Source organism: Centruroides sculpturatus, unplaced genomic scaffold (genome assembly GCF_000671375.1).
Source record: "Centruroides sculpturatus isolate CEXI.00-Female unplaced genomic scaffold, Cexi_2.0 scaffold151, whole genome shotgun sequence".
In the NCBI taxonomy this organism is placed as follows: Eukaryota; Metazoa; Arthropoda; class Arachnida; order Scorpiones; family Buthidae; genus Centruroides; species Centruroides sculpturatus.
Window position 1 is genome coordinate 167,183 of NW_019384363.1, and position 13,974 is coordinate 181,156.

The window sequence follows — 13,974 nt, forward strand, 5'->3', positions numbered from 1 at the left end:
CAATTACGTAGTTCAGTCTTGAGAGTTATCACATAGTATTTTTGTAGTACTATGCACTTTGCAAATAAATTTCAAATAACTGTTGCACTTAGTAGCATATTTACCATCTTTTTTCCAGCACAAAATGACAACATACTCTTTTCAGGAGATTTTGGCTTGATCTAGCAATTTGTATGATATTATCATCTGTTAGCAGTTCAAATGATTCTTTGGTAGTCATTTTGAATTTTTGATGCAAGGTTGAGATCTCTTTGCAAAATAATTGTAAAAATAAAAAAAAACATAAAAACACATTTCCACAAAAAACCAACGTAACTGGTATCGTGGGGGCTGCGCGGCCCCCAGAAGGTACGAAGCTCCACCCTTGTAAGTGCTACACGGCCGAACATTTGGCATTCGCTAAGTCGCGACGTAATGAGATTACATAAAATGGCAGCTGCACACAATATTTAGATTTTTAGAAAATCGTAAAAATATGATGCGTGGGGGCCGCGCGGCCCCCAAGAAACCAGTTAAGGGTTAAAATAATAATCATGGCTATTTAAAAATTATTTTTTTATTTTGCACAAACAAAATAAATATATTGAAAAATATAAAAACAAAATAATTATATTTAGGAAGTTAATCTAGTATCAAAAACATTCTGATTCAGCACAACACACCTCCCAACACAGTCCTCAGAAAAACACCACACAAAACAAGTAAAACTCTTTCTTTTTCTTGGGTTTATCTGGAGATGTCAGCCACTTGGGCTATATTCTCCGACGAGCTGAAGCAAAACAATAAGGAAAAAAGCCTCGTTCTAATACTGGCACGTCCTTAAGTACAATCTCGACATGTGTCATGCTGAATCAAAATATTTTTGATACTATATTAACTTCCAAAATATAATTTTCTTGTTTTTATATTTTTCAATATATTTATTTTGTTGCTGCTTTGAACACAATAAAGTGCAATAAATTAAGACACTTGGCAGTTTTCTCATCTTTTACTTAGTTGATACTAGTGATGTAACGAATATTCGGTTACTATTCAGTATTCGGCCTATTTTTTGCTATTCGGCCGAATACTGAATATTTAAATCACTATTTGGCCGAATACCAAATATTTAATCACTATTCGGCCAAATACCTAAAAACAAGAGTAAAAAATAACAAAAACACAGTAAATTAATCATTTCGGTATTTAGGCTAGATTTAATGTTATCAGGTTAGTGTTGTTTGTTTATATTTATTTCTAACTTATAACATGCACAAAATAAAAAAAAACATAATATTAGTCACTTGTATTCACAATTTATAATTACAAAGATCAGCGCACACACACACACACACCTATTCGTTCGAGAATCATTGCACATCTGAGGGTCTGACCTTGCCTATCCTTTTTAAGCGCTCGTCTTTGCTCTTCCCTTTCTCTTTCCTTTATCGCTTTAGTCCATGTATGCCTATGCATACATCATAATACACGCTCACAATACTTTCGATTTGTCACTTTTCCGTTGTAGATTTCCCATTTTACAATTGCATGACTCATAGCCTGGTGATAACAGAGAAAAGAGACAGATAGGATGTCGGTATAAGTCACAGTTATGATTTCACAGAATTGAGACAGCTTGGTAGCCCAAATGGCCCCAGGCTTTCACCTGTGCATGCTAAGTGACTTCATTACAAGCATTTAGCTTTCTGAAGTCTATGACAACAATTGTTTGGCATTGATGGCTGCAAATTTCATGCCAATAAGCTGCCTCGACTTGTTCGATTATGTTATCAACTCAATTTCTTATTTATTTTCACATTTTCACTTTGCGGTCCTTCTCTGTTCTTTTTCTGTTATTTACACATGTAGGTCATTTCATTGTTATCCGCATTTGATATCATCACTTTTCACATACTGCCATGACGCTCATGTCTGTCCGCTTCAACTGTCAAGAATTAACGCAATTGGCAAAAACGTAGTGACAGCGGGCCAAGAGAGAGCAGGGTCCTTGCCATAATGCGGTTTGCATGCCAATTTTCGTACGTGCATTAATCAAGCCGAATAGTTTGGCTGAATGTTCAGCTATTCAGCCACACTCCTGGCCAAATATTTGGTATTCAGCCATGCTCCTGGCCAAATATTTGGTACTCAGCCATGCTCCTGGCCAAATATACTATTTGTTGCAACACTAGTTGATACGTGTGAAAATATACACATTTTGAACTCCTAAGCCCTCTTCAGCCAACTAAAATATTAAAGAAGTATACAACACATATATTAAAATGTTTTATAAAAACATTTTATTTAGAAACTAATTAGAAGCATTTGATATTTATAGAAATTTTGTACCTTGAGCAAAAGTATTTTTTGAAATTAATTTCTTTAAACTTTGTTGCTGCTTCGAACACAATAAAGTGCAATAAATTAAGACACTTGGCAGTTTTCTCATCTTTAATTTAGTTGATACGTGTGAAAATATACATGTTTTGGACTCCTAAGCCCCTCTTCAGCCAACTAAAATATTAAAGAAGTATACAACACATATATTAAAATGTTTTATAAAAACATTTTATAAGTTTTTTAGAATTTATAAAAATATCTTGATATTTATTTTGTTTGTGCAAAATAAAAAAATAATTTTTAATGATACAATATGGTCGCTCCAGTGCTGCCAGCTAAAACATGCACATCAACAAAAATAATATTGGAGTAGCCCAAAACATAGCCAAATATTGCAGTGCCACAGCACTAGTGGAAATTTGAATTTTCCGACTGGAATGCTTCTGTTTAACCTATATTTTGGTTGATCAGTATTCAGATAACTGATGCTCTACTGTATTTATTTTAAAGTTATCTTGCACTAATTGCATGCAATGCCACACCCATTCACTTCTTCCAATTTTTTCATTTAAAAACTAATTACATAGTTTCCTATATTTGCTTTATGCCTGGTTGTTTCACAGTTTCATTACCAACCATGCAAATCATGTGTGTTACATTTTCAATAACTTGAAAAGTTAAAAAATTTTAATGTTTTTCTATTTTTTTCAAAATTGAATGAAGAATTAATGTTAAAAAAAAGGCATGACATCTATGGGATGCCATTCTATTATAGAGGATTAAACAATGTTGCACCAGTCATATTACTGTCTGTCAGCCTCTGTACGTTGTAAAAGTTAAAAGTAGTAGGTAGTAGACAAATAGGTATATCACGGCAACATAAAATTCAATGTATTTGTACCACTAAAGTCCACATTATCAAAGCCAATAATATCTGTGAAAACTGGATATACGACAGTAAAACAGAACAACATACCCTATTGATATCCAGTAATTAGTTTAATACATTAAAAATGTTTTCAACATCAATAAGGTATGTTATTGTATTTTTATTATCCACATTATTGTACACTGCTTTACATATGCACATATGTGGATATATGTGGAAGTACACCAAAACTTGGATGTCATGAACATTAAGGACATCTGGACCATGATTTCTGACTATGCTTACAAGTTTGCATCAAGCAGTGTATTTTTTAAGAATCATTATATACTTAGATCTTGTACATCTGGAAAGTGCTTGTGGAATCCACGTGTTGCTTCTTATGCATTTTGTCTGATTTCCCCATATTATATAATCTTTTCACAGTAGTGTTAATGAGCATAAACATTGTCACAGTGCTCAACAAATTATCAGGCTGGACAATGTTGGCTCTTTTATAAAGACATCAGCATCTTGTGTCACTGTGTGATTTGTCAAAATCACACTTCAGGGATAGATCCAGAAATTTCATTTAGGGATGCAATTCATGTCAATATTGATATCATTTGTACTGTAGTTCTACTATGAAAAACTCTTTCTACTTAGAATTTTAGGGTGTGTACGCACCCTCCGGATCTGTCCCTGCAATTTTAATGTGTGTCTTGTTTTTACTTTTGGAAAATTTATATATTGCCTCAGACTTGTGCATGATTTATATGTATTCCTTTTAAGAATCCAAACATTGCAGCAGTAATACTAATGCATCAAATGATATACATATGCAATGCTGGAAATATCTTTTTTTAATCTAGATAAATGTTAAAGTAAACATCTTGTATATATATATTATATAAGGTGTTCACTTTATCAATAAAAATCAATAAAAAGAGAAATTCAATAAGAATTTTAATTTTTACTGAATTTTGTTGGTACAAACAACTACTACTACATAAAATATAAACTAATTACACATTTTTTTGAAAATAATTGTTCTTCAATTAAAAGGATTTTGAATTCTATTTTCCCATACAAAAGTTTAATTTGAAAATCATAAAGTTTAATCATAAAATTTTCAACAGGATTTTCATTTAAATTTTCATTTTATAATCCAATTGAAAAAATCTAGAGTTTAATTTCTATATTTAACAAATGCAAAATTTTAAAATAAAAATGTAATCTCTTTTTTTGAATATACGAGAGCTACTTTTTAAATAAGGCCCATTTATGAATGAGAGTGAGAATGACATGCGATTGCAGCAGTGTGCATGAGCATCTGCTTTCAGCATGCTTTGCGTGTGTTTAGATGCCATTTGCAGCCGTATCATCTGTCTGTGTGTTGAACTGTAGAAGTTTATAATGTTTAAGAAAATTGAGTCGCTCGCCGATTGTAAGATACAATCTGTTATTCGATTTCAGCACGAAAGATCATGGTGACTGTCTTTTGGGACAGGAAAGGGTCTTTGTTAGTGGATTTTATGCCAAGAAGCACAACAATCAATTCTAATGCTTAGTGTGCGTTGAGAAAACTCCACCATGCCATACAAGACAAGTGGTGTGGCCTAATGCANATGATACGGCTGCAAATGGTATCTAAACACGCGCAAAGCTGATGCTCATGCACACTGCTGCAATTGTATGTCATTCTCCCTCTCATTCACAAAAGGACCTTATTTAAAAAATAGCCCTAGTAAAAATAAATATAGACTACATATGTATTTTTCACAGTTAGTCTCATATATAGTACTGTGAATTTAAGGAATAGATGGTTTAAATGTTATGGTTTCTCTCTCTTCATGTTACATTATTTCTAATCTGACAACTACATTATTTCCTTATAAATTTGTCTCAGATATTTTTAGTGTGCTTTAATTGTACTCCAATAGCTTATTCCAGTGTGGAAGACAAAATCATTTGTTCATGACATTAATTTTATATTTTCTGATAGACTAATTAATAATTTTAAATATTAGCTATATAAAAAAAAATTAGAATTTTCAATCACAAAATTCTGTTTAACAAAATAATAAAAAATAATGTTTAAATCAAAAATATTGTTCATTTAGAAATAACAAAACCACTATTCAAAACAATGTCATGAGATGAATCAAAGAAATTTCATGACAATTTCAGATTTTGACATAACCGAAAAAAGAAAAAAATTAAAAATCTGACAAAGGCTCTTGTACAACTTTCCCAGAACTCAAACAGAAAGTTAAGGAGACATGGAATAAAGTACAAAAGTTTGAATTATAATTTCTAAAAGTTAGAAAAATGGCAAAAGCTATATTTTTGGGATAGGAGGCAATTAACAAAAAAAAAAAAAAACTGCAAATGTCAATAATGAGTAAACCTTTCATTAAATCTGACCTCACTAGGGTTATGATTCCCTATCCCCTTTAACTTATAATCTTTAAAATGTAATAGCATCAATACCCATACACAGAAGTATTCCTGCCATATTTCAAAATGGGGTGCTAAGAGATGAAAAATACAGGCCAATATATATACAATTTTTTTCCTTTTCTAGATGTTTTTGGAATTGGGACTTAAAATATCAATAAATGCAAAAAATGCAGAGGGTCAAATTTAACCAATTATAATACTTTCTCTATGCTCTATAATAGCCAAAAAAGTAATGAAATATTGCTTTCTTCTAAAAGTCTCAAAGTTTTTTTCTTACATGTAAACTTTTAAGACTTCTAGAAGATATATTCAATCCAAAATTCAATATTGTTGTTATAGATATTATCTAGAAGTTTGCAGTACCATAAACTTCTAGAGGAAATCATTTATTTTTAAATTCAAGAATATTAGATTAGTAGTTTTCATTTTACTGATACTGAATGTTTTTTTCCTTTTGTTTTATTAGTAAATAAAATTCATTCGTCTAATTATGTGTATAATTTTAATTACATCATATTTTAAAGTAATTATATTTCATTTTTTGGGCTGTAATTTGAAAAATTGTAGACCTATAAATTCTCACTGTCATTTGTGTGTCTGTCTGTCTTACCTTAATCTCAAGAATGGTGTTAGATAGATGAAAGTCAAGACCAGATATGGAAAACATAGGGACAGGAGACCCCGATTAAATTAACTATAAACAAATTTTAATTTTGGGCCAGAAGTCATGTTATTTCAATTCAAAAATTTTCTCCTGAATGAAGTTAGATAGATGACTGGCATGACTTCATTGTTACAAGAAAAGTATGATGTACAGGGTCAAGATGCTGCTAAACTTGAGTCTATTGTGACAAAAAATTGCAGTTTGGCATTGTGATGATGTCACAATAAATAATTGCTTTTTATTTTGTCAACTTAATTCTGTCTTAACAAAATTTTCTTTTGTTTTAAACTGTTTTATATCATCGTTCAGCATATAACATTAATAATAATAGATATTTAGGTAAATTTGAAAATACAAATATTTATTTGAAAGAATAAATTTAAAGTGATTGAAAAGTTCATTTTCTAAAAGATGGAAGAAGCTTTTAAATTATGTCATCTTTGTTACTTCAAAATAAGTTTTCAATTTTAAGTTTTGAACCACTACAAGAGCATTTTGTAATTATCAAAGAGCTATAATTAAAGCATACATACACATATGTATATATTTTATGTAATATAAAGCAATTTTGGTATAATATTCAGAAAGTTACATCTTTCTTTTACGTAATAAAAAACATTATGGTAAATTTATACAATACAGTAGTCCCCCTATAACACGGGTTCATATAATACGGATTCGTATATAACGGTTGCAATCGTATTCATATACACACGCTAAAAGAGATGCATATAATATGGTAAAACGTCATCGCTGACTCATGTCGCAACAGGATTGGATGAATCTAGACCAATAGTGGATGGATATTGCACAAACCATTGAGTTTAAATGAGCAGCGGACCTAATAAAAACCATTTATTATTTAACGGCCATAAAAATTGTATTTATATTAATGATGTCTCCAAAGTTCAGTGAATTTTTTACAGAAAAATAACTTATCGAAAAACACACGCCCGCTGTTCGATGTGCCACTCTGTGACAAAAACAAGCTTAAGCAATGGCGTCATTGAACAGTGCACACTCAGTAAGTAATCCTACAATGTTTTGTTTATAGCATAGTTTATATGGATTATTCCCAAAAAAGTTATACGTGCTTTGGAAATGTTGAGTCAAATTAGTCTAGAATTGATTAATTTTATAGAAGAAAACTTTTCAAACAGCTGTAGTCCCTAAACTGCACACGTGCCGGGCTGTGATTGACTCATGTATTTAAGTGACTTGTAAAACATGGAATTCATATAAAATGGAACGTATCTACTGTGTTATAGGGGATCTACTGTATGTATTTTTTTATTATAAACATTATCTGATAAATTGTACATTATGATTATCTTTATAAACTCTCTAATTTTATTTTGAAAAAACTATTTTTTGAAATTTAATAAAAAATATTCATCTGTACTAATTATAATTAATTGTGATTAATAAATATATTATTTGGGATATATTCACCTATACAGGATGGTAACATAAGTATTTCTTCAGCCAATTATTTAAAAAACTAACAGGGCAATAACTGTAAACTTTTGCCAATGCATTCTATGTCAGGTATGCACTAAATGATTGTTCAAATTTCTGTCCCTTTACCCTTCTATCAGAAAGGGTTGTTGTAATCTTAACCAGCTGTAATCTTAATAAAAATAAAGCAACATTGCCAATTACAAAGTTATAGCATATAAAAAAATAGGTATTATTAGTTTTCAGTGCATTCTGAAATATCAGGTGGTATTCCAGAACATGCTATCAAATATGACAGATAAATGTTTTACTCCACAACACACAAGGGTATTCACTGCTACTACTGTATTCACTGCTACTACTGTACTCGGCCATTCTTATCTGTTAAATTCGCAAAGCACTGCCATTGTAAATAATGTTATGTACATAAGTTTGCTATCGTGTTTTATTTTGTAGCCCGAGCTGGGCATTCTGTTTATAGGTTATGCTTATATTTTGCTCTGTACTATTTCTGTTTACGTCTATTAATAAATTCATATGCGCGTCAGGGACCCTTCCTCTTCTATCTTCCTTCCTTCCCACTTTTCCATCCCCTTTGGCCCCTGCCACCAATACTTTCTCTTACGTCTACTTTCTTCTCACTTCTTTTCACCCACTTTACGGAAATACCTCTGAGTAACGCCGTCTATTCTTTACTATATAATACTATATAATACAGGCAACACACAAGGGTAGCAAGCATAATTATATAACACAACCACCATGTGAGAATGGTTGAATGTGCAATGAGGTTTAATTGATAGCAGTGATATGGATATGCAAATGTTCAATTTAATAAAAAATATCAAATACTGTTAAATAAAACAGTATTTTAATTAACATACCATTGCTAACTTAAAGCTAATTGCACATTCAACCATTCCTGCATTACATTTGTGTTATACAGTAAGTACTGCTACTCCTTATATGTTGTGCAGTAAAACATTTACCACTAAATGATAAAACTGGAAAATAAATATGATTTAGTAACCTTATGTCAGTCCAGCAGGTAAAAAATGACATTTTTTCCCCTTCTGGACTGACAAAGTAATGCTACTATCAACAATGTAATAACTTAACACTTGATCCTACAATTCTGCAGTTTTAAGTTTTTAAACCTCATGTTCTTTTAGGTGTTAGAATTCTATTTTAGAACTCATTGGTTCCTGAAGAAGGCCTTCAGTGTAGGCTAAAAGCATTTGAACAGCATTTTTTACCCTGCTGGACTGACATAAGGTTACTGAATTGTACTTAAAACATTTAACCTGTCATATCTGACAGCCTCTTCTGAAATCCCATTTGATATTTTGGAATGCACTAAAAAGTGATAATACATATTTTTTCATGTGCTACAACTTTATAATTGACTCCATTGCTCTAATTTCATTAAGGGTTGAGATTACAACAGCCATTCTCTGATAGAAAAACTGAAGGAGGCAGAAATTTGCACTATTGTTTAGGGCAGGGGTGGCCAACCTTTTGCATACCATGCGCCAATTTTTTGATAGACAAATTCCGATGCACCATATAACTCGAACACTTTTTATACTGTCTTACACCAAGGCTCACTCAGAACTAGGGTTGCCAGATGATTTTAGTGTTTGTAACCAAATATTTTTTTTAAAAAATAGCCCAAAAGTAGTTAACTCCTAAAAATTCTTTTAATAACCCAAGATTCGACGTTGAAATTAAAAAAAAACCATTCGTGACTTTCCAGCAATAAGTTTAGTCACAATAAATGTTCTCACCCATTTACACGCCTGTAAATTGATCGGAAATAAAGATCGCAAGACTCAAAATGCATGCATACACTGTAATTTACTACGTGGAAAACACTCATTTTATCTGTAAAGTAGATTGCAAGGAGTTCTGCAACAAATGAACTTGCCAAGACAGACTATAAAAAATTAATTTTCTATGTAATATTCTTAATTGCATTGAAGCCAAATCTGGCAATGTTGCTCAGAACTGACTGAAGCGTCACTTGTAATCGTCCAATGCGCCACGTTTTGGCCACCCCTGGTTTAGGGCATATATAATATCATTGGTGAAAAGTTTACAGTGATTGCCTTATTTGTTTTTGAAATAATTGGTGGGAAAGACTTGTTACCTTTCTGTTTAATGTATAATTAAAAAATTTAATTAAAATAAAACTATAGGTATCTATCTGACAATCTAAACAATTTACCTAAAATGCAAATAAAAAATTTTCTGTAAGTTTTTATATTGCTGAAATTTATTCATAATGAATTAACATTCATAAATATGTACAGTACATACAACTATTAAATATATATGTACTCTATAATTTGTATATTAAATATTATTAAATTGCAAAATTTATGTAAATTTCATTTGTATTTTGTATTATTATTAACTGCATTATCCTATTTTCCTGCTAGAAAAAAATAACATTAGTACCATAAAATGATAGATAAAGTAACATAAACGTAGCCCTGTTTGTTTTGTTTAAAAAGTGAACACTGACATCATTCTTACAGTAATTTTTCAGTGTAATGCTGTGTTTTATTGCTTTAGTGCCTTGGTGTACACTTTTCTACATTAGTTCAAAAGTCAGTCTAAGACAAAACCTCATTGGTCAATGAAGATAAAGTAAGCAAAGATCATCAGAAAAGCAATATATATGCCATAATTTGAGAAACTCCTATTTTCCTTATGATATAGATTCTCAACATAGTGTGCATGCCCAAATCTCAGCTGTTTAAAAACTCCACTTCTGTATTCAATTTGGTTCTAAAATAGGCTTACGTGACCTGAAGACATCCAATTGATTTGGACAAAAACATTTGTTATATTAAATAATTTTTGTGTTTGTTTGGTTTGGTTTATTAGTGACATTTTAGACATTTCTTCATATTATCAAATAACCAAAAATATGTGTGAATGATAGAAATTACGAAAAATGGTAGAATTTCTACACCGAAGTACTGTAACAAAAACACATATCTATAAACCTTTTACCGGTGCATGCTTCATCACACTCTACAATAAAGTTACAAACGTTTTAGAACCGTTACGGTTCTTCTTCTTCAGGTAATGATCCCCTAATGGAACGCGTTTCGGTTCAAAATTGTTATGAAATACGATCCGGAACAATGTCCCGACCCGATAACATCACTACGGATTTGTACGTTATGGATGTGTTCTATTTTAGAGAGTTATCTAGTAGGGCCTGCCAGGCCGTTGATAGAGCAATTTCATCCTTGCAGTTAATGCAATTACATTCTTTAATCATGTTTAGGCATATGTAGATCGCCTCCAGCCATCTGAGATGGTTCGTGCAATGGGTGGCGTGAATGACCTTTGCTTGAGAGAATATGAGTTCTATGTCACGGTCCGAAGAGTATACGGCCAGAGCTGTGTTGGTTCTTTCATGGTTAATATCCGCTTTATGCTCTTTGATTCGGGTTACGAGGTTGATCCTATGTTTGGTTGAACGTTTGGTTGATCCTATGTAGACCATGTTTCTATCACACCTGTGATCTATGATAGGGATGGTGTAGACGCCAGGAAGCTTATTTCGGTCTGGGGTGTCTTTTCCATTTCGTGAGAAATCAAAAATTGTAGCGCGTCTTCTAAATGTAATACGGATATTCTTTTTCCTAGCTATCTCCATATACGAGGAGATATTCTTTTTCCTAGCTATCTCCATATACAAGGAGATATTCTTTTTCCTAGCTATCTCCATATACAAGGAGATAGTTAGGAAAAAGAATATCCGTATTACATTTAGAAGACGCGCTACAATTTTTGATTTGTCATGAAATGGAAAAGACACCCCAGACCGAAATAAGCTTCCCGGCGTCTACACCATCCCTATCATAGATCACAGGTGTGATAGAAACATGGTCTACATAGGATCAACCAAACGTTCCCTCGTAACCCGAATCAAAGAGCTTAAAGCGGATATTAACCATGAAAGAACCAACACAGCTCTGGCCGTATACTCTTCGGACCGTGACATAGAACTCATATTCTCTCAAGCAAAGGTCATTCACGCCACCCATTGCACGAGCCATCTCAGATGGCTGGAGGCGATCTACATATGCCTAAACATGATTAAAGAATGTAATTGCATTAACTGCAAGGATGAAATTGCTCTATCAACGGCCTGGCAGGCCCTACTAGATAACTCTCTAAAATAGAACACATCCATAACGTACAAATCCGTAGTGATGTTATCGGGTCGGGACATTGTTCCGGATCGTATTTCATAACAATTTTGAACCGAAACGCGTTCCGTTAGGGGATCATTACCTGAAGAAGAACCGTAACGGTCCTAAAACGTTTGTAACTTTATTGTAGTGTGTGATGAAACGCACACCGGTAAAAGATTTATAGATACGTGTTTTTGATAGAAATTACACTAATTATTAGTTTATGTACTTCATCAGTGATTTGTTGTAAGTAGAATGTGCTAGTATAACCAAATCTTTTGACTTATCCACCCATATTAAAACCACATTGTTCAAAATCTCAGAAGCACAAATCCCAGTCCAATAAAGAAAGTGATTGTAGACAGCAAGAGGTAGCTCACATCAAACAACATTGGCCCACAATCTTAATATAGGCAGATAAGTCAAAGATTTGGTTTATTATTAATTTTTATAACTTGTATCAGTCATGTTATTGTATTGCATAATATTTATAATGTTATATTTCAATTCAATTTTGCTTCTTTTATTCAAATGATTAAAATAAAAAAATTTAACCTCATTATGCATGAGCAAGTTGAGTAGACATACACTATTTTGTTCATGTGGATGCAATAGATTCCTATTTTGATTATGTCATTTGTATACACTTTGAATACACCATTAAGAGACAAAACAAACAGGGCTTATAACACATGTAATACAAAGACTAATTAGATTTTTTTAATAATTAACTTTTGAAAAAAATATGATAATTTCTTATTGTCACAACAAATTTTTCTGTGACAATTATTACTGATCTGGAAGCACAACATCATGCTGGTTGATAAACTAAAGTTAAAACTGCAAAAGCATTTAAAAACTTAAAAACATTTTGGCATTAGATATGCCAAACTATTAGCATCAATTCTGTTAATAATAATAATGTTGAGAAAGTGTAATATTCCTACTTTTGTTGTTCATTTAGATATTGCTTTAATTATTTTAAACTGCTTTCTTTGATGGATTGCACACCACAAGGTTGCAACATACATACATGCAGTGCTATACCATATCATGCAGACTTTCACAGATCACGTTGAAGCAATTTTACAAATGTGGATTTTGTTATTATTAAGACTTGCCTGAAGAGTAGCATAAGGCCTTGGAAAAACGTACGGAAGTTATTGTGGCGTGTTATGGATGTATCAGAGTTCAGTTCAATATTACCAAATACCTAAGTATGCAGAGTAAGAAGTTACATCAATCACAGATTATAAATCCTATTTACAATTAGCTACCTTCAACTAAATTTGACATTAATCAAATTTAATTATAAAACAGGATAAAGGAGTGGAATAAAAATTTATACTCAAGAAAAGAGACCAAACATAGTTTACTATTGGTATTATAAATAAAATACAACCACTCAAAAACTGGGAAAACCTGATACAAAGCTACAAAAACCAAATAACTAGCAGAAAAAAATTGGGAGTGCTAACATTTTTACCCATGTCGAACGGGCATCCTCTGACTAACTAATCCCACGGCTGTTGAAATACCGGGGGATTGCTGTACATATGTGAAAAAGGGGATGATGTAAGAAGGAGAGGGAGAGGAAAGTTTACAGTTTGAAGAGTGACTTCCATGCTGTGGGGAAGGATTCTACAGTGCAGAAGTTAATAGTGGTATTTTTGAGGGCAGCCTTATAAATTTCCTCTTGCTTCAGATGTTTGAGAAAGGATTGCTGGAAAGAGCCATATATGAGGCATGCACAGTCAAAATTCACACGAATGTTGGGGTCAGAGGCAAAGATAGCTAGCACAGTACTGGCCATCCTTTCAGGATGGAATTCTGATATTCTGTATGCTAGCATGCCTCATATATGGCTCTTTCCCAACAATCCTTTCTCAAACATTTGAAGCAAGAGGAAATTTATAAGGCTGCCCTCAAAAATACCATTATTAATTTCTGCACTGTAGACTCCTTCCTCACAGCATGGAAGTCACTCT

At 32.3% G+C, this 13,974-nt stretch overlaps 1 protein-coding gene across 1 annotated transcript in view; it reads right to left on the reverse strand.

The window, feature by feature from the left end:
- The window catches only part of LOC111641536 (voltage-dependent calcium channel type A subunit alpha-1-like), an 85,193-nt gene that overhangs the window by 66,273 nt on the left and 4,946 nt on the right, over window positions 1–13,974 (reverse strand). Inside the window, exon 2 of the mRNA XM_023387711.1 lies at window positions 13,108–13,199. Coding sequence (XP_023243479.1) covers window positions 13,108–13,199 — 92 coding nt within the window. The remainder of the gene's footprint in view (window positions 1–13,107; window positions 13,200–13,974) is intronic.